At 40.2% G+C, this 22836-nt stretch overlaps 1 protein-coding gene across 2 annotated transcripts in view; it reads left to right on the forward strand.

Annotated features, from left to right (window-relative positions):
* KDM4C (lysine demethylase 4C) overlaps nucleotides 1-22836 on the forward strand; it is an 852000-nt gene that overhangs the window by 247314 nt on the left and 581850 nt on the right. For both annotated transcript variants that reach the window (XM_073635205.1, XM_073635203.1), the window contains exon 8: nucleotides 9253-9390. In XM_073635205.1, the coding sequence (XP_073491306.1) occupies nucleotides 9253-9390 (138 nt within the window). The remainder of the gene's footprint in view (nucleotides 1-9252; nucleotides 9391-22836) is intronic.

The following is a 22836-nucleotide window of genomic DNA, read 5'->3' on the forward strand; positions in this document are numbered from 1 at the left end:
ATGTTTGATTCTATACATGACCTCAGCCCCTGCCTGGTCCTTGGTATTGATGAGTGCACTCTGCATGAAAGGTAACCCCACGTGTATGGGCACAGGTAAACCTGCCCAACAACCAGATGAAACTAGGAGAAAGAGACCCTGAAAAAGAAAAATACAACCATCACATCTAAGAATTCATAAGCTGCAATATAATGCTTGCCTTTGGGTTTAATATTGCTTTAATTGAGCTACACAAGTGGGAAACTCGGTACTCTGGTATAACCTAAAACCCAACCCTTTTATTACAAAGTATTTTACTTGAATGTCTATTTAAAAAAAAAAAAAAAATCTGTTTTGTTAATAAAGAACAGTACAAACTATGTCAAATGATGTAAGTGGTATAATCCTCTGAAATGGCGCTCTCAGTAGATCAAGGAGTATATGATTTCAAAATATATATGATTCCTTCAGGTTCAACAAGGATGAGGTGGTTCTTTGCTCATGGATCTCTTTCCTAAGTGTTGTCTGTTTTTCACCTTACTGAGGAAATTGACCTACCTCCTCTCTGCCCTTGATTGTTGCACCTAAGGAGATTGTGCTTTATACGCTGGATGTTTGGGCTCTGCTATGGCCTTGCTACCTTTCTTCTTCAGCCTCATTTCGCAATACTGATTCTTTTTTGCAGTCCCTAAGAATCCGCAAAAATGGTTTGCGGCTTCCTCAACTACTATCCCAAGATGGATTAGACTGTTGTTCAGGTTACTACATAAAACACCAGGCTCCTCCTTTTCCTGTTGCTGCCCATTTCACTAACACAATTAACCCTTCCTAGGCTTTTCATCATCAGGCGACTGCATCTCAGGTCTGTAAGACCGCTATCCAAGCCTTCACCAAGTTCTACAAGGTTGATTTCACTGCATCTTTAGATACAGTATGTGTTTTGGTCATGAGGTTTTGCAAGCATCAGTTTATTTTGTTTTTTTACTTTGGGAGTTTATGCTGTTTTCTGGTTCCTCCGTCCCTCAATGGTCACTGCCTTAGGGCTTCCATGTGATAACGATTCAAGTACCAGGCTGTGTCCTTTTTTTAAGAATAACGTTGGTTTGGTTTTTTTTTTGTACTCACTGGAAAATTTCTTTCTCTGCATTCATTTAAGGACACAGCACTGGTCTTTCTGATTGTGTTTGTCTTCAGGCTTTACTGCTATAACCCTATGGTCAATATTCAGTAATTGGGCTGTGTCCTTCACTGCAACAAAGCGAAAGGGATTCTATAGTAACAAAACAAAAAAAACAAAACCTAATTCCACAAAGGTGTTGTATCAGAAATTGAAATATTGGATGCCAAAATTCCACATTCAAAGCTACTCGATATTGTCCAATGAAGCCAGGAGCACCTTTCAATTTAGAATGCACAGCCACTGTCTTTGTGTTAGCTATTCTTTAAAGATGATGTGTATATACTGTCTAATGATAAATACTTGTATGTAATTCTCAGCAATTGCTTAACCACCTCAATACAGTGCACTTACACCCCCTTCCTACCCAGACCAATTTTCAGCTTTCAGCGCTGTCACAGTTTGAATGGCACTTACTCAGTTATGCAACACTTGTACCCATATGAAACTTGCGTCATTTTTTCACACAAATAGAGCTTTCTTTTGGTGGTATTTAATCACTAGTGGGTTTTTTATTTTTTGTGCTATAAATAAAAAAAGACTGTAATTTTTCTGAAAAAATGCCCTTTTATTTGTTTCTGTCATAAAATTTTGCTAACCAGTAATTTTTCTTCATAAATTTTGGCCAAAATTTATACTGCTACATATATTTGTTAAAAATAACCCAAATTAGTGTATATTATTTGGTCTTTGTGATAGTCTACAAACTATGGTGCCAATCACTGAAAATTGATCACATCTGATCAGGCCTTCAATGCATCAGGTGAATCTCATTTCTTGAGACACTAATAAGTAAGGAAAGTACAAATACTCCCCAATGAAAGTAGACATTCTAAGGTATTACGTAACATGGTGAGTTTTTTTAAGTTGTAATTTTTTCTCACAATTCTTTGCAAAATGAAGATTTTTTTTTATACAAAATTGTCAAATTATCAGGTTATTTCTCACACACAGCATATGCATACAACAAATTACACCCCAAAATACATTCTGCTACTCTTCCCGAGTATGGTGATACCACTTGTGTTAGACTTTTACACAGCCTGGCCACATACAAAGGACCAACATTGTAGTAGTACCTTCAGGTGTTCTACGAGCATAAATGACACCTCTCATTTCTCAACCACCTATTACACTTTTGAAGGCCCTGGAGCACCAGGACAATGGAATTGCCCACAAAATGACCCCATTTTGGAAAGCTAACGCCCCAAGGTATAATCTATGAGGCACAATGAGTCTTTTGAAAGGTTCATTTTTTTCCAGAAGTTTTTGGAAAATGTGGAAAAAAGATGAAAACACGTTTTTTTTTTTTTTTTTTTTACAAAACATTGTCAATTTATAAGAGATTTCTAACACATAGCATGTATATAGCAAAAATTACACCCCAAAATACATTCTGCTACTCTTCCCGAGTATGGTGATACCACATGTGGGAGACTTTTACACAGCCTGGCCACATGCAGAGGCCCAACATTGAAGTAGTACCTTCAGGCGTTCTAGGAGCATAAATTACACATCTCATTTAATTCCTATCTATCACACTTTTGAAGGTCCTTGAGCGTCAGGACAATGGAATTACCCACAAAATGACCCCATTTTGGAAAGCAAACACCCCAACATATATTCTATGAGGCATGGGCTGCAAATAGGTACTTGGGTTCTCTGATGGGCTGGAGACAGGTACTTGGGTAAGTTGATGAGCTGCAGACAGGTACTCGGGTACTCTGATGGGCTGGTGACAGGTACTCGGGTACTCTGATGGCCTGGTGACAGGTACTCGGGTACTCTGGGCTACAGATAGGTATTCGGGTACTCTGATGGGCTGGTGACTGGTATTCGGGTACTCTGAAGGGTGGTGACTGGTATTCGGGTACTCTGAAGGGTGGTGACAGATACTCGGTACTCATATGGATTGTGACAGGTACTCCGGTAATCAAATGAACTGTGACAAGTACTCTGGTACTCATATGGACTGTGACAGGTACTTGGGTACTCTGATGGACTGTGACAGGTACTCATATGGACTGTGACAGGTACTTTGATGGGTGGTGACAGGTCCTCTTTATTGGGGGGGAGGGCAATCAGTGTGATTGGTGTACACTGTAAGCGGTAACGAGATGTTACCACAATCTCCTTTTCACACACGATCGGAGTGCGAGGAGGAGAACCCGGTAACATCTCGTTACCGCGGTTTGTTGACATTTAGTGATCGGCTGTGAAAGGATTACAGTCGATCACGTGGTAAACAGCCGCCAGCCAAAGGCTGTTTATCAGCGTCGGTGGCAAGCAGTGTTCCCAAGAACACGCCACCACCGACATGTTCGCGCAGCGTGCTCCCGATCGCGCGCATGCACCATCTTCAAGTGGGCAGTACCATTTTTGATCGGCCGTGACTTGATCACGGCCGATCATGTGGTAAACAGCCATGCCCAATGGCTGTTCACCCCCCCCTCGGTGGTGAGTGGTGTCTCCGTGACACACCGCCACCGGAAAAACAGGGATGCACGCATATGATCACGCGCATTCCCTGTTAAAATGGAGGGCCGTCATATAATGCCCTCCCAGAAAGAGAGCCGCGTCGCCTGGCCGTCGTATGACGGGCGGCAAGTTGTTAAAGGCGAAGTCCAGCCTAATCTTGTTTGCCTGGGCTTCTCCAATGGGTCACAGGAGTGCAATTCGTTTTTGCACTCCTATGACTGTTTTCAGCATAGAGCGGGCTGAGTCCAGATCCGCCAGGTGCCTGGACTGATGCCTGTCTCAGCCTTTCAGCGAGCTGCTGAGAGCCTGAGATGGCTGCTCCCCACCCCTCCACAGCTCAGCGCTCCAGTGAGTGTGGAGGAGCAGAGCGGAGAGATGCTGATTGACAGTCAGCTGTACTCTGCTCTGGGAGCTGTGAGAACCGAACCGTGGGCGGTGTTCAATCGCTCGCTTATCATTGTAGAGGCGCTAGGGGACAGATGCAGCATCGGATCTGCATCCGCCTAGTTAAGTATGATGGGGGGAAAAAAACCCCAAACGCATACTTCTCTTTTAATAAAAGTTACATCTAAGAGTCCCCGAAATTTTTATTGGGGCACATGTTGAGACTAGCAGCAATTCCTAAATGACCCCGAGTTGGCTTATAAAAAGGGATGAGCTTTGGCGTCTTTGGATCTTAGTCCAAACCTACATGTGCATGTATAACAAAATAGGTGCTTGATTGAAACCGTCTGGAGTTTCAAATGTCACTAGTTGACAATCCATAGTAGAACTTGTAAACCTCAAACGAGCAATCCACATTGGTTAACCACTTGACTTCCTGAAGGTTTTACCCCTTTCACGACCATGACATTTTTTTGCATTCCAGCACTGCGCTTCCTTAACTGGCAATTGTGTGGTCGTGCAACACTGTACGCAAATTAAATTTTATGTCCTTGTTGGTTTTTTTTTTCCACAGAAATGGAGCTTTCTTTTGGTGGTATTTGATCACCACTGGGGTTTTTAAAATCATATTCTATAAATAAAAAAAATCAAAAATTTTGAAAAAACCCAGATTTTTTTTACTTTCTGTTATAAAACATATTCAATAAAAATAAAAAAAATCACAAAATCAAATTTCTTCATAAATGTGGGTCAAAATGTATTCTGTTACACAAAAAAAAAAAATCCCAATAAGTGCTTATTTATTTTTTTGTGCTAAAGTTATAGCATCTACAAACTATGGCATATATAGTGGAATTTGCGCAGCTATAGATGATGTACTGTAATGGCGATGATCAGCGACTTATAGTGGGGCTGTGATAGTGTGTTGGAAAATCTGGCACTAACAGACTGGGAGGTACACTAACTGAATCACTGACACTGATGTCCCTAGTGACACCAAAACGGTGATCAGATATAATACTGTACACTGACACTGTACTAATGACATTGACTAGGATGGGATAAACCTCTAAAGGGACTTAAGGGGGTTAAAGTGGTTGTAAAGGCAGAAGATTTTTTATCTTCATGCCCCCCTAATACTTACCTGAGGTCCCACTAGATCCAGCGATGTTGCAGGGGTGTCTCGGCTGCCCGGTACTCCCCTCCTCATTGGCTGAGACAGCGGTGCAGCGCCATTGGCTCCCTTCTGCTGTCAATCAAAGTCAGTCAGCCAATGAGGATAGAAAGGGGGCAGGGTGGACTGCCGCTCCATGTCTAAATAGACAAAGGGAGCTGTGGCTCGGGTGCCCCGTAGCAAGTTGCTTGCTGTGGTGGGGGGGGCACTCAACAGAAGGGGCCAGGAGCACCAAAGAGGGACCAGAGAAAAGGAAGATCTGGGCTGATATGTGCAAAACCATTACACAGAGCAGATAAGTATAACATGTTTGTTCTTTTTAACAAAAAAAAAAAATAAAGACTTTACAGTCACTTTACCTGTGTACCTAACGTGTAATTTGCCTAGGCTGTTTTTTTCTCCTTGCAAGAAACCGCAAGATTGCTGTTCTGCTTACAGGGTTCTGTGTGCTTGTAAACACAAATCATTGGTTGGGCTCTGCTGGGAAAACCGCGCTGTAGCCAGTGACAGCGCAGGCCAGCAGGGAATGTGCTCATATGCGCCCTGAACCTGTAAGAAGCTGGAAGATGTACACGTATGTGATCCAGCCTGGCTGTGCCGTCCGCCCGCCGTAAATGTACTGTGGGTGGTGGGCGGGCGGCAAGCAGTTAAAGCAGTAACAACAGAGTAACTTCAGAGTTTCTGCTTCAAGTTGTAAAATATTGTTGGGGCAACTCAAGACCTAAAGTTGAAAGCTTAAAGGAGAAATCCATCCAAAGCTTGTTTGGCTGGGCTTCTCCTATGGGTCACAGGAGTACAATTTGTTTTGCACTCCTGTGACTCGTTTTCAGCAGAGAGCGGTCTGAAGTTGGCTCTCTGCTGACGTAACTGGAATTGGTCCAGGCACAACGTCATCATGACAATAAAGTCTGGATCCGCCAGGTGCCTGGACTGATACCCATCTCAGCTTTTCAGTGAGCCGCTGAGAGCCTGTTTAATGGCCGATGCTACATCCACCTAGGTAGGTATGATGGGGGGGAATGAGGTTGGGAACCACTAGTTTTTCCTTTTCTCCTTTTTTGTTGGCTACATAAAAGGTTAATGAAGGAAGGGATGAAAGAGCTAGGCCAGTACAGACAGTAATTAGACACTTCTGAACAAGGAATGAGCTATGAGGTACAAGAAGGACTGTGCAGGGGAATTGATTTTCCTGGAGTTATTAAAGTTTCTAGCAAATTCTGTGGCACATTACAAGATAATGCAAAAACAAAAAAGGAAAGGAAAGACCCCTCAAATAAGTGTAAAAAATTGATTGATTTTTTTAGACTTTTAGATTTTAAAAGTTTTAATAAAACTTTTATTAAGTTTTTAGGTTAGTGACATGGTCTCCATAATGCGATGTGGTGATTTTCTCCTCCCTGCACTCACTGGATTGTATGTCACATAATTTCAGGCTGCCCCATTCTAGACATGCTAGTTCCCTTTCACACTGATCAGTATTTCAGTTTTAAAAAGCAGGAGAAAAATGCATCCCTTTAAATCCTATAGAAATCTTCACACGGGTCCGTTGCGTTTTTAAAAGTCCTACTTGCTGCATTTTTGGTGCATTTTTGGTGCATTTTTGGTGCATGTTTGGTGCTGTAAAAAAAATGCCTCAAAAACCACACATCTCTATTAAGTGAATGGGGACCGCATCAAAAACATAGCACATCTGTGGGTAGTGCTTTGTCCAGTCACATGTCCAGGGGAAAAAACGCAACATAAACATATAAAAATGCAACAAAAACATATGTTTTCGCATCAGAGCAGTGTGAAAGCAGCTTTATAGTAAGCAATATATTTCACGCAGCTGCACTCTGAATGCTGTGCTCTGTTTTCCATACCAAATAAACAAGTAATTCAGGTTTTGTTTTTTTTAGTTAAGGTTTTTTTTAATTTTTCTAAAGAGTCTTGTAAGTATAATTTACATTCTTTAAATTTTTTTTTAAATATGTATTTTCTAAATTTAGGTTTTTTATTAACTTACAAGTTTGATCCTGTATACTACAATGTAGCAAAATAATTGCATCAGATTGCTCCCTAAACCTTAATCTAATCACAATGTAATCAAATTTAGAGGGCCTAAGGGAGACCATAGATGATTTGAATTTCTCCCCTGCAGCCATGGGTTTCAGAAAAGAAAAGCACTTAATTCCCCCATCAGCACAGTCTGCGTTGATGGGGGAATCCCTCCTGCAGCGCTATTGTGTTTTGCCTTGCCCCTTTTTACTATGCATATCAGTGGTCCCTCGTGCCTCTTGCCTAAAAGCTCACTTTGTTTGCAGTGGTGATCAGTGGTTTCTCATAGCCTCTTCATTTAAAGACCCCTTTGTTTGCCTGGTGGTTGATGCTTCCCTCTTTTCCCAGTTTCATAAAAGCTTCCTTTAATTACACTGGTGATCAGTTGGATAGTCTTTGTGACTACTGGTATGAGCTTGCTTGAGGAATTGACCATCTGTAGTGGTAGTCTTCTCAATGAACCTCTCAGCTAAATGCTCACCAATTGGCTTGACTTTGTAAGTATTGCACAGGATGCCAAAGATGGCTCCCTGATGGATGCTATTTTTCACCCATATTTGGATTGTGGCCCTTTTAAGGGGGATGATTTGTATGCAGTTGATGTACTCAGAGGTTCTCACCCATACAGAGTGAGGGATTTTGGGTTAGTACAGTCAGAGAGGAGAAGACTGGATTGGGAAGTCCCCATTTGGGACCCATAATTTGGAGGTTCAAAGAGATATTTGGGCGGGAAAGAACCTCCAACCCTGATTACAGGGACTCTGGTTCCACATGAGTTATTCTACCTCCTGGAAGAGGCTGTTAAAGACAGGAAGCTCCTAGAGCAGGTTTTGTAGTAGTGAGCAGTTTAGAGTGGACAAGTGTCTGGAATACTGCATAATCATGCTCGGACTGTACAACATTTCCTGCAGGTAAAAGCCTTGTGTGGGTGTAACTCAACTCTTGATGTGACTGTACTGAAGGTTAGCACACTTTTATGTTATTTTTTGATGAAATTAAAATGGTTGTAAACCCTCACATATTCACAGTACAGTGACTGGCCTCAGGTGATACTCAGAGATTAAACAAATCCTCCTACTTAGTTTGAACCTGTTTATCTGCAGTCTTCTCTTCTCTATTGATTCAAAGTCCAGAATTTATAAAGCTTGTCTGAGCATTCAGAAATAAGGGGGCAAAGAGAAAATCACACACTGCAATACTCAGCGCGGAGAACTCTGAGAGCTGATTGAAGAGAAAGGACACACTCCTCTTCACACTGGAACAGAGCTGAGGCTGTCAATCAGCTGGAGATCCCTCCCGTGTCACCATTTTTCTCTTGTTGTCAGGAAAACATATTAAAAGTGATTCATGCTGATAGCAGAAGAACGAAGCAGCAGACAGAAATGACACTTGGTGTTATTGTGACAAGTACACACTATAGAGGGATATGCTTTGTTCATATTTCATGTCTGTTTACAACCACTTTAAGCCATTTTTGTTTGCTGTTGGAAGCGCTGTTTTGTTTGCCTTTAAAAAAAAATAGACTTGTTAAACAGCTTTGCTTATGGTCACCACCTCAGTTGGTAATAACCCCAAACTTTACAGTATTCAAACCCTGCAGGCTGATGAATAGTATTAATGTCAGGAGAGGTTGGCACTGGCAGTGTTCTTTTTTTCTCAGTACAGGTTTTAAGACATGTCAGATATGTCTTCCTAAAACACTTTGTAATACAAGTTCTTTCCAATGGATCATTGGCCATGCGCTCAAAACTATAAAACAACTGATGTTTCCATGCATTTTTTCAATGATTTACAATAAGTGTTATTTAACAAATGTGTTGTAATAACCTGAAATGTCGCTTAAAATTTCAGCATTTTTTTTTTTTTTTTTGCTTTGCTCTTAAAGCTTCATTTAGATCTTGTTCTGGTTTCGACACAGGATATATTTTCTTCTTTTTCTCTTTTCCTGCTTTGATATCTCTGTTAGACGTTCATTTTCTTTTTCTTTTCACAGTTTGTCTTGCTTTTTGATTCTCCCCTGCAGGTTACACAAGAAGCTGGTGAATTTATGATCACTTTCCCATATGGGTATCATGCAGGTTTCAATCATGGCTTCAACTGTGCCGAATCAACAAATTTTGCTACAGTCAGATGGATTGATTACGGAAAAATGGCCAAGCTGGTGAGTTGATGATTTGCCTCAGACAAACGTTTGTTATCGTGCTGTGCTGCATGAAACCTGCATTGTAAAATTACAAGTTTACAATCTCAGCATATCAGACTGTTAGTGTTTTGCACAGTTTCCACTGATTGCAAGTTGGTAGACTAATAATATATCATTGAGGAAGCCAGGCTTGTTCCTTGTCATGTTTCTGAAGACTGGCAGGCACACACAGGTGACCTTAGGACAGCTTCTTTTGTGTATATCTCCTGTAAAATTTTAAATGATTTTATTAAAAAAAAAAAGCCTAATTTAACACACCATGGTTTCTTTAAGGAAAGAATGCAACTCATTTACTACCTAGGTTAAATCTACCCCATTTCTGTGATGACAGTAGTTCCTTCCTGTTTCTGTGTGCTTTTTGATCCAACATTTTGCTCACACTGATTAGTAAGAACATGTTACGTTTTATTCATGATCACTCATTTTTTTTCTTCATTACAGTTTGGGCCACAGGAACTGGTTACACGGGGCTCTCAATTCTTGTATTTTTTTGTGATTGCCCATGTTAAAGTGATATTTCTATTGTTCTTGTGTGCACTGGCTTTGCTCAGTACTGCAGGGGGTATTGTGCTATTTGAATCTGTCATCTTTTGTTATAAAATGGCAAAGTTTTCTCTGGTAAAAACAAATGTTTTATGAGTTAAAGGGTAACTCCATTTTTGTGGAGGGAAAAAAAAAAATACATGTTACAGTTGCAATACAATTCATATTGTAAATGAATGTTACTAAAAAACCTTTAATCTGCAGCGCTGTAATTTTCTGTAACGTGCAATGCAATATGGCAACCTAGAGGTGTTCTGTACAAAGATGGTGCACAGAACATCCCCCGGAAATATAATTTACTGCTTGTGTGATTGGCTCACTGATTTTCCCAGAAGTCTGCGCTAAGATACAAGTCAGATTTTGGGCATCCCCTGCAACAAAATTAGATTTTTGGTGAGATACTCCAAAAGAAAATCACATTTAAAGAGATGCAGACCCTGCTATTTTTTTTTCTATTAGAGCCCAGCAGGTGCAGCAGCTGATTGATAATTGTACAAGGGATACACGGACATATCAGCTGCTTAAAATTAGGATTATCTGCGCTTTGGCAATGGAAAAAAGGTACTGATAATGGCAACCGAAAAAGCGTGTGATTTTGCTGTAATTTTCATATGACTCAAAAACGCAACACAGTGTATTTTTGATACATTTGTGCTGCATTTTCAATGCATTTCAATGGGGAGGTGCATTGCACTACAACGGAAGCGCAATGGACCAGTGTGAAGACATAGAATTTAAAGGGATACATTTGTCTTGAGCTTTACTTGTGCTATTTTAATGCAAAAGCAATTCAAAAACAATTAATTAAAAAGTTTAATATATGTATATTTTAAAAACTGTTTCGGTTTTCGTCCAAGAGCTTCCTGAGATTTTGGTTTTGGTCCAGAATGACCTTTTCCGTGCATTGCTAAATTATACAATCACTCCCATTTACGTTTACTCTGCACATGGGACACAGACAAACAGCTATTTCTTCAGAATAACAAAAGGTAGGAATATGCATAAATGTTTGTTAAAATCCTAGCAATGTACCTAGATCACTTGGAGAAGAGGAGTGTTTTTTTTTGCTCAGTAAAAATGGAGTTACTCTTTAAGCTTTCCATGAGCATATAATTGTACAAGGCCTCCTGAATTGTTCAGACTAAACTGTATCAAAACTGATTGTATTTCAGGATTGTTTGTTCAGTACTTAGTAATGTTCAAGTGCTCTTTCTCTGGCACTGAAGTGGAAGGCCTATGTATCATTCAGCTAACAGAATAGGTTTTGCTCACATTTCTTATTTCAACGAAAAGATAAGTAGCTGAGTTCTCTTTCAAGGTGAAAACCGGCTTATATTCAACTTATAACATAGAGGTTTCTGGAGTTCATCGGGCTTTATGGTATTATTGAATTTATCATATGAGCCACAGCATGACAGCACAACATTTTAGCCATGTATGACCGTTGTTGGGTGCTCAGCCACAAAAAGGGTACACACCACTTTTTTTTATCGTACATCATGGAACACAGAGCAGGCCATAATAATGACTATCTGGGTTATACGCCACCTATAGGTGAATGGACACTGGCAAACCAATAGATAGGAAGTTCCCCCTATATAACCCCCTCCCATGCAGGAAGTACCTCAGTGTCTTGAAGGTGATAGTCATGGCTGTTTAAAGCACTTCAATCTAATGATGTCCCAGTAAAAATGGAGCATTATGATCGGATCCTTTCTGATGGCAAAAAGGCTAAAATGGATTGCACCCGAGCCGCGGAAGGAGGGAGCGAGGTTTTGCCTGTAACGTGGCCTATGTGACGCTGGACCCTGGTGCTTTGGGAATCCTGGTCTCTATGCCCAATTACATTTCCAACAGGGTGCTGTGTAAGTCCAAGGGTGTGGACCCCAAATAATATGGGGGACCCGGTCCTTCAAGGTCCGGAAGTGACGAGACCCGCCATGAAGGTTATCAGAATTGGCGGCCCTTTTTGGTCTTACACCAAGACAGAGTGGTCTTGCGTCCCCATCCGTATTTTTTACCTAAAATGATTTCCAGTTTTCATTTAAACCAGGATCTCACCCTACCCTCTTTTTTTTTTTCAGAATCCTAGGACTACAGAGGAGACGTTGCTACATTTACATGATGTAGTTCAGGCAGTCAAGTTCTATTTAAAAATGTCTGCTCTGATTTGGAAGACTGATTCTTTTTTTGTCCTGCCAGATGGGCTTAAGAAGGGGCAGGCAGCGACAAGTTCCACTATTTCTCAGTGGCTTCGCCAGGTCATTGTTCAGTCGTATGGATTAAAGAGTAAGGCCCCACCCTTTAGATTGAGAGCACATTCCACTAGAAGGGTGAGTGCTTCTTGGGCAGTGCATCATCAGATACCTATGGATCAGATTTGGAAGGCTGCTATTTGGACTTCAGTGCATACATTCACTAGGTTTCTACCAAGTGGATGTTCAAGCGTGAGAAGGGGCTGTGTTTGGCCACAGTGTGCTGCAAGCAGCAATATAGGTCTTTTGTTAGTGGGCTTAGGGTTACTGCGTTCCTCCCTCTCATGGGCATTGCTTTAGGACATCTCAGATGGTCATTATTATGGCCCGCTCTGTGTCCGTGATGTACGATAAAGAAAAATTGATTTTTCCTACAGCTTACCTGTAAAATCCTTTTCTTGGAGTATATCACTGGACACAGAGTTCCCTCCCCTTTTTTTCTGGGATCTTCATTGCTTGCTACAAAACTAAGGTACAGGCTATAGGGAGAACTTTCTGTCTATTGGTTTGCCAGTGTCCATTCACCTATAGGTGGCGTATAACCCATATAGTCATTAATATGGCCTGCTCTGTGTTCGTAATGTACTCCAAGAAAAGGATTTTACAGATAAGCTGTAGGAAAAAACAATTTTTTTTCACAAAAACATGAGGGGACTTTCTCTCTAAACTGTTTAAACAATGGTAATATGAGTACAACATGGAAATTAACAGTGAGTAGTACAAAATATAACATACACACTCCCCAATCAAACCTATTAGTTCCAAAGTATAAAAGTTCTGTTTAAAAATTTAAAACCTTTTTCTTTCACAAACTTGTGTTTCAAGTTAAAATCTTTGAATTTTCCTGCTCAGCTTTCCTGGAGAAAAATGTTTAGCCCATTGACCATAGTTTTTTGTGTTCTTATACCAATTTAAGTGTGGTATAACTATTTTTGACTTCTGTCTGATATATGCTAATAGAGAAGGGGGATTAGGTCAAACAGATTACACTGTAACTGTCAGATGTGCTCTAACATACGACCTAACTAGCCCCTATCCCACCCCCCCCCCCCTTCTCCCCTACCCAACTTCAGTGTGTTTATACAAGACCAGAGAGATGGTCTGATGGCAAACCGCTTCTGCTATGCGGTCTTACTAGAAAACTGATAATGCTCTGTCACGCAAATTTTGTGATTGTACAGAATTTACTGTATATATATTGGCAGACGTTTGCACAGCATAAAGGGCACAGTTGCAATACATTTAGGTTGCATTTATATGCCCTAATACGGCTGTAATAATTTTACAGTAAATAGATACGTTTTTTCTTAATGGTATATGTGTATAAGCTTGTCCTCAGATGCATTTTCTTGGGTTTTTGGTTACAGGTCTAAACGCAGTCCATGTTTACGCCTCTGTGTAAATGTCTCCATTAAAACAATGCAGCTGTGTTCAGATCTGTAAATATAAAATGGTTGAAAATTTTATTTTATGGCCCGTCAGTCTGCAAGATGTGTAAGCTTACACTTACCGTCCTAGTCATCCAACACTCTGCTGCATTGGGACATGGGAGGTTTTTTTGATGGCCCCCTTCAGACTTCAGCAGTCCATTGTGTTGCATTATCAGTTGTGATATTTCATGTGTTAACATGTGTTGCGGTAAGGCACCTTCCTGGTTCCAGCAATGCATTCATGAGTTCCTTGGTGTGTCACCTCTAGTTGTTGAATCCCAAAGGAGTACGTTCCCCTCCTCCTCACTGTTGAACCTCTGGTTACATCATGGCCCATGTTTGGAATTAGTCCCAATCTGATCATTGAACAGAGTCACAGTCGCAGAGATCTCTGTTAAGACATCACCACAGTTCCCTGTGCATCTAAAATCATACTGTAAGGAGGAAGGGCTTGTGCTTTCTCATTTGGGATCCTGGTGTTGGAGAAGACCTACTGCAGGGACACGTTGAGGTGGAATCTGCTTGACCCCGAATGTAAATATTCATAAATTTAGAATTGTATGTGCACAATTGAACTTGTTATGGATCTGTGGGACCCCAAAAGCAGGCAGGGGGCTCACTGCCCCCTTGCTATTGGGGATGCTAGACCAAATTCTTGATTGTGGCATGCTGTGTTTTTTAAAATCTTTGTTTAACCAACAGTTGAACACTCTCCATAGACAATGAAAGATTAGGATTCCAAAGTTAAAGCAGGCAAATATTACTTATGAACAGGTTAAAGGAATGTTAGTACACCTTTTTTCAAAAGTGAGTGCTACAGTAAAGACCTTCTCTAAAATTGATGAGGTTGAATGTTACATGAACATGAGAGCTGTCCTCTAATTTGGCTTTATACATAGAGTAAATGTTGCCCAAGAATTTTGGGCGGATTGCCCATCTGATAATTCCATAGTTTTGCATCAATTACCCACAGCTAGTAGGAAGATAAAGACTAATGATGTTTCTCCACTGACTTTTATTACATCTTATATTCCCAAATTAACATAAGCAAGAGTTGAAGCTGTTGTTGAGTGAATTTGTTTTTCTGCTCCCGTGCCCCATTCATAGCATCAATATTATAAGTTCCCACAATGAAAAGTGTTCCGTGATTGGATGAAGTGGACCTTTTAATTTATTCTCTTGTCTACTATTCAGTACACGCTTTGCATTGTGGGAGCCTGTAGTACAGTGTATGTGGAGCGGGCATAGTGTGCACTTTTTTTTCAATTCTTTCTTTATAGGTTCACATCAGGACTCCACATAATAATAAGGTACTTTCACAATGCAAACAGTAAGGGTATATGGTAATAGTAACATCAAGATACAAAACGGATCACTTTGGATGGATAGTTGTATTAAATATCAATTGCCATAGTTTAGTCCCTTTTGAAGCAGCAGAACCACAAGGATTAAAAAAGCAAGTCTGATGAGAGCCAGTTTTTTGTTTTTCCGTATATATGGATTGAGGATCAAAGTGAGGGTAATGAATTGACTATGGTAAAGGGAGGAGAATTGTATATAAGGGGTTTAACAGGGTAGGATAAAAAGATTAGGGGGGGGGGGGGGCAAGGAAGATAACAGACAGAAGGGGACAGAGAGTGTGTCCAGAGGTGTTGTCTCCAGGAGCAGGAAGATAGGGTAACAGACTAGGCTAGTAGAATTGTAAGTATTCAGTAGACTGTTATAACTGTTCCCAGTAGAACCATTCATAGTCCACACTCTTCACAAGTAACTGTGATCGATGCAACCACTGATATTAACCCCCTCAGCACCAGAAGATCACCGCTCTGGGAGTATCTAAGGGCAGAGGATTGAGCATTTCTATAGTAAACAGCAGTAACCAGCAAATGGGACACACTTCATTGATGGCAAGTAGCATCCCTGGGGGTGTTAATAAAATAAACAAACTTCAGATTTAAAATTTCTACAAATGCTATTCTCTTTGGCTTCTAATTCTTCCCTACTCAATCAAAAAAAAATTAAAAAATGGCTATGCATACACATTAAGCTACAATGAGTCAATGTGTAACATGAAATTCAACCTGTGAAGAGTCTAGGCTATATAAATATGGGTGAGATAAACAGCAAAGAACAGTCCTATCAGCAGATAAGCTGGCCAAAGCACAAAATATCCAAAGTACTGCCATACTGTCTTCATTTGACTGGATAAAATATTTAGATTGATAAGAGGACTGCCTTTGATACTGACTGTATCTATCTGTCTGACTTTTTTTTTTTTTTTCATAATTCAGGATTTTTGAAGGAGAAAATGTCATTCAGTGGTGATAAGGAGTTAATCGCACTCATTATAGCCCCTTTCTGCCCCAGTTCAGTATTGCTTATTACAGGACTTTGTTTGCCCTTCTCAGGTGACTTTGGAAGTGACTTCAGTGGATTAATTGTAGACATAAACATAATACCACTCAATAATGTATTCAAAATTGTAGTGCTGAGAGCATACAGGAAAAGTGATGGCAAAATCTCCAGTCATGAGTTTAAGCTGTCAATATGACCTTAAGGTGAAATCATTGACTACTAATGCCGTATTTAGCTGGCTGAGGTGAAAGCTGTAATCAAGCTTGTTTTCTTGCTTTGTAATCTGTGCCTTCATATGTTAAGCACGAAGTTATTTCCAGCATACTTAATGATAGCAGAAATGCTGCATTACATTGGAAAACCTACTGATGGCTCACTGTTGCATTTTCTGTGATTTTTCCATTTGGAAGAGGGTTTTGTAAATTTTTTTGCAATTTCTAGTGGAATGAATAGATATGTTTGTGTTTTTGTCCCCGACACTGCTCTGTACATATTTTTTATTTTTTATTTCATGCATATTATGGTTTAAGACAGGGGTGCTCAACCTTTTAATGAGCGAGGCCCAATTAGGTGATTTGGTAACCGGTCGCGGGCACCTGCGGGTTAGCTGCGCTTTACCATAGACTTGTATTACATCTTGCGGGCATGATGCACTTTCTGAAACCGCATGAAAACTCCTGTATTCAGGATTAACCCACAGGATTTAATATAAGTCTATGGCTCAGTGCAGCAAACCCAGGGCAAAGCCTCAGGTGTAGTGCGCTGCACCCGTGGATTAGTGTGAAAGCAGTCTATAAACACTTTTTTATAAGTGCTAATATGCCCATTGCAAAAGTGCAGTGTATGTAATGTTTAGTACACCGATCTTCTTTTCCTCTCCCAGCTTCTGCTGGCGTTGCTCTCCGGGCTGCCAGAAAGTTTCAGGTGAAGTGCAGTTTGACAGGAGCCACCACTGCAGCGGAAGCATTGGCTTATGCAGCTCATGCTTCTTATGCGGCTGCCTGCTTCCCCTTTTGCCTGCGTCGGCTCCATGTACTCTGATGCTCTTGGATGGCCGGTTGGCAACCCGTTGATCGTGATCTGAACTCTTTGACCCGGTGTGCGCTTCCCTGGCTTAAGCTTGTGGGCCACATCAGAGGGCTCCTCTTGCCACAAGTCGAAGATGATTAACTTAATTCTGAAGCCCTAAAAACTAGAGCAGAAGAAGAAATCATTACCACTGTTACTACTCTGCCCTACATTCATATTATCTTTGGGGCAGTTTTCTAAAAACTAAAGCAAGGATACGTTTGGTAGAATTAGTTTTGTCTGCCAGTATAAAAGCTGCGATAGGTGGAAAGATGAATTAAGTACAGGCTTCAAACATACCTCTGAGTCTCCGACAGTGAGGTCTGATGGCGGAGCTCAGACTCCCTTATCACAGTTATGATTGTTCCTTGTGACCAGTTCAATCCACTGAATTCAGGATAAAGCAGGGGAAATATAGACTGTACGCTCTTGTATACACAGGCATTAGTATGTGAAAGAGCATTGTGTCCACATGTACAAGCTCTAAGCTTCGGATGCGTCTAGGTTTTCAGGCTTAGGGTGGGTCTAGGCCTTCAAGGGGAACTTCAGCTTATGCCTTGCTGCATCAAACATTATGGTAATATGGGAGTGAACAGTTTTTAATGTTTATAATATTAAACCATGCCATGGAGATGTAAGAACCCATTATTATTGACAACAGGTTTGGATCCTTACTTAGGTCAAACGTTCTCTTCCTGACCACCTTCTTTCTGCATATTCCTCACTCAGGACATGGAACTAGCGCTCACTGGAGTTTGCTTTATACATTTCATTTTTGTACTCAACTGGGGTATGTACAGAAACACTGCAGATCTGTTGCTTAACAGTTTTTTCTCATGGAGCAATGACTCCGAGTAAGTAATGTTTTATGTGAATGTGTCAAAGTTCTTCAGTCTTCCTATATGTACCCTGCTTATGATTTGACAGAGGGATATGTTGTGCAGAGACGAGCTGAAGGTGCACCCAGATATCTGCAGTGGGCAAGTGTGGACTCGCCTGGAACAGTAACTTGCTTTAAAATTTGTATTGTGGTTCTTTCTCAGCAACTTAAGATGTTCTGCAGCTGCCAAAAGTCATTCACATGTATTATTTGTATGTGGAAGGTTACAGCACTATGTTTTTGGTATTTAGAAGCTTTCCACATTCTCTGGGAATAATGGAAGCAAGCCTCTAAATAGCATAATCCAAAAAAGCCAGGCCTCAAATTGGCTGACCAGCACTGTCTAGAAGAAACAGAAAACAGAAGTGTACAGTGCCTTGCAAAAGTAATCACCCTCCTTGGCTTTTTAACTATTTTGTTACATTACAGCCTTTAGTTAAATGTTTTTTTTAATCTGAATATGTGATGGATCAGAACACAATAGTCTAAGTTGGTGAAGTAAAATTAGAAAAATATATGCATAAAACTTTTTTTCAGAAATAAAAAACTGATAATTGGCATGTGTATGTATTCACCCCCTTTGTTATGAAGCCCATAAAAAGCTCTGGTGCAACCAATTACCTTCAGAAGTCACATAATTAGTGAAATTATGTCCACCTGTGTGCAATCTAAGTGTCACATGATCTGTCATTACATATACACACCTTTTTGAAACACCCCAGAGGCTGTAACACCTAAGCAAGAGGCACCACTAACCAAACACTGCCATGAAGACCAAGGAACTATCCAAACAAGTAAGGGACAATGTTGTTGAGAAGTACAAGTCAGGGTTAGGTTATAAAAAAATATCAAAATCTTTGATGATCCCTAGGAGCACCATCACATCTATCATAACCAAATGGAAAGAACATGGCGCAACAGCAAACCTGCTAAGAGGCGGCTGCACACCCATATTTACGGACCGGGCAAAGAGGGCATTAATCGGAGAGGCAGCACAGTAGAGCTGCACAATTAATCGTTAAAAGATTGCGATCTCGATGCAACCCCCTGACGATCTGTATTGCAGAGTTTCCAGATTCTTACATGCAACAAATATAGAGAGTTCTCTGCTCACTCTGGCAGTCTGCCAAGTTTTTAACAACATTGTAACTCCTCCATCTTAGATCAAAGATCAAAGGGATAAAACTACTGTGTTTAAATGCAGGAAGTTTAATCACTTAAAGTCTAAACCTTTTTCTGATACTTGTTTCTTACAGTTAAAATCAGATTTTTTTTATAGAAAATTACTTGGAACCCCCAAACATATTATATATATATATATATATATATATATATATATATATATATATATAGCAGAGACCCTAGGGAATAAAATGGCGACTGTTGCAATAATTTATGTTGCACTATATTTGCACAGTGGTCTTTCAAACGCAATTTTTAGGGAAAAATACACTTTAATGAATAAAAAAAAAAAAAATCATAAAGTTAGCCCAATTTTTTTGTTTGATGTGAAAGATGATGTTACGCCGTGAGAATCGTGAGAGAATCATGATCTATATTCTAAGCAAAAAAATTGCGATTCTCATTTTAGCCAGAATCGTGCAGCTCTACAGCACAGAGACCTAAGGTAACCCTGGAGGAGCTGCAGAGTTCCACAGCAGAGACTGGAGTATCTGTACATAGGACGACAATAAGCCATACGCTCCACGGAGTTGGGCTTTATGGCAGAGTGGCCAGAAGAAAGCCATTACTTTCAGCAAAAAACAAGATGGCACGTTTTGAGTTTTCGAAAAGACATGTGGGAGACTCCCAAGATGTATGGAGGAAGGTGCTCTGGTCCGATGAGACTAAAATTGAACTTTTTGGCCATCAAAGAAAACACTATGTCTGGCACAAACCCAACACATCATATCACCCAAAGAACACCATCCCCACAGTGAAACATGGTGGTGACAGCATCATGCTCTGGGGTTGTTTTTCAGCAGTCGGGACTGGGAAACTGGTCAGCGTTGAGGAAAAGATGGATGGTGCTAAATACAGGGATTGTCTTGAGCAAAACCTGTACCACTCTGTGTGTGATTTGAGGCTAGGACGGAGGTTCACCTTCCAGCAGGACAATGACCCCAAACACACTGCTAAAGCAACACTTGAGTGGTTTAAGGGGAAACATGTAAATGTGTTGGAATGGCCTAGTCAAAGCCCAGACCTCAATCCAATAGAGATTGCAGTTCATAAGCGCAAACCATCCAACTTGAAGGAGCTGGAGCAGTTTTGCAAGGAGGAATGGGCAAAAATCCCAGTGATAAGATGTGGCAAGCTCTTAGAGACTTATCCAAAGCGACTTGGAGCTGTGTTAGCCACAAAAGGTGGCTCTACAAAGTATTGACTTTAGGGGGGTGAATAGTTATGCACATTGACTTTTTCTGTTATTTTGTCCTATTTGATGTTTGCTTCACAATAAAAAAAAAGTCTTCAAAGTTGTGGGCATGTTCTGTAAATTAAATGATGCAAATCCTCAAACAATCCATGTTAATTTCTGGTTGTGAGGCAACAAAACATGAAAAATGCCAAGGGGGGCGAATACTTTTGTAAGGCACTGTATTTTTTTTTTTTTTATATATAAGTAAAGTGATTGTATTCCTAAAAAAAAAAAAAAAAAAAATTCCACTGGCTTTTTAAATTAGTTCATTGTGATCATATTAATATTTTATTATTGCCTGCCAAAGTTCTAATTTACTTAGTTGATCCTGCCTGCGCTGCGCTCTTCCTACAAGTAAAGTGACCACTCTAGCATGGCAGCCGATCCATGCTAGTATGGTTGGTTTACATCTTGCCATCATCCCACTGAAGATACAGACTTGCTGTGCAAGAGCAGAGCTCACCTGTGTCTTCTGTAGTCAGTACATAGCCATGCTCCCCTCCTGCCTTAATTGACTGGGCATTTCCCTTTAGGAGGAAGTGACGTTGCGCCGCCTGGACTGATGGAAATGCAGAAGCTCGATGGCAACGTAATTTCCTATGACATACATGCCCCAGCAGTGCACGTGACCATTGACAGGTCTGTGCATAGCTATGGAAGAAACGATCAATATAGGTTTAATTTTATCTAGTGAAAAAATATTTTATCAGTAGGGTTACAACCACTTTAATGATACATGGAAAACTGGAATTCTTCAGGAACAAGCTTTTTTTTTTTTTTTTTTTTTTTTTTTTTTTTTTTCTCTTAACATTTTGAGATATTAGAATTGTTAATGTGGATTCAAACCCTTTGAAACAAAATATACTTGGGTTTATTAACTATTTAGCACTATTAACTGAAATGTCTTTGGTTGTCATCAGATTACAATAGATTTTGTTATTGTAGAGACTTGTCCTTGTCAACAAGTCTTTTCAGGAGATGGAATTATAGAGGAGTTCTAACTTTTCAGAGCAACGATGTATGGTAGCATAATTTCTTATAAGGCGTGGAATTAGAGGGGAGTTCTTCTCACGCAAATTTTTCCCAGCAGTGTATGGTTGCATCACTTCCAATAAGATGTAGACAAACGAGAGAGCTGCTTGTCACTGTTTTTCTAGTCACTGTTAAAGGGTACCTCCACTTTGGTGGGGGGGAAAAAAAAATATCTATAGCGTATACAATTGCCGCACAAGTCCTATTGTAATTGAATGTTGTTAAAAAGTACCTTTCATTATCAAACTGCAGCACTGTAATTATCTGTAAAATGCAATGGCCACCTGAAGGCGTTCTGTACACAGATAGTGTACAGAATACCCCCCCCCCCAAGGTATGTAATTTCCTCATTTCCTGCTTGTGTGATTGGCTTACTGATTTTCCCAGAAGTCTGCATTATGATTCAAATTCGATTTTGTGCATCCCCTGCAACAAAAATTGAATTTTTGATGAGATATTCCCAAAGAAAGGCCCGTCTAAAGGGATGCAGACCTTGCAATTTTCCTCCATTGGAGACCTGCAGGTACAGCAGCTGATGGATAATTACAAAACCACTCCCATACAGACTCACTCAGCACATGGACACAGACAAACGGCTATTTCTCCAGAATGATAAAAGGTAGAATTCTGCAACAAAGTGTGTTAAAATCCTTGCAATGCACATATATCACTCAGAGGGGAATATTTTTTTCTCAACAAAAGTAGAGTTACTATTTAAAGAAGGAAAAGCTAACACTGTCCACTGTTTGGAATACAGATGCCAGTTCCTTTGCTGACATTTTGGTTAGTTCGTGCATATTTTGCAACAGGGGCTGCTGTGAAGCATGCTCTGTGTGGGTGTGCTACATCAAAGTGGTGGCCTGCAGGTTGTATTTAATTTTTCTTTTCCCTTGATGGAATGAAATGCAGTTGTTTTGATGTTGGGTTTGATGAATTTGTTTGCTGCTGCATTCATTAGCTTCACATCAAAAACCTGACAGCCTGTTAAATGAAACTTTAGCGTGGATTTTCTGCCCTACTATTTGGAAACGTTCCTAACAACTAGATTTCTTTATTATTATATTGTACTTGTGCACACCTTGTTTAGTAAGCATTTTTCTTTTAGTACAGCTTAAAAATAGTTTCTAGAATCCTCCAGCTGGATCCTGTGTACAATTTAAACTTTATTTCAGGCTTCATGTGCCCTCACCATGTGCATATGTTTGTGTTATAGCTCTTACCATGTATTTGGCAGGGCTTTTATTTATGCACTAGGTGCCCTTATTCGCACCTATATATATAGGCAAATCATAATGACCCTGTTTTCAATGGATTAAAAATGGTATCTATGGTCAAAATGTAAAAACATTCAGCGTGGAAATACATATATGAAATTTTTTTCTAGCCTACTTCTATTATTCAGAATGACCTTTAAGTTTTTAA

This window comes from Aquarana catesbeiana, linkage group LG01, assembly GCF_042186555.1.
Source record: "Aquarana catesbeiana isolate 2022-GZ linkage group LG01, ASM4218655v1, whole genome shotgun sequence".
Lineage (NCBI taxonomy): Eukaryota > Metazoa > Chordata > Amphibia > Anura > Ranidae > Aquarana > Aquarana catesbeiana.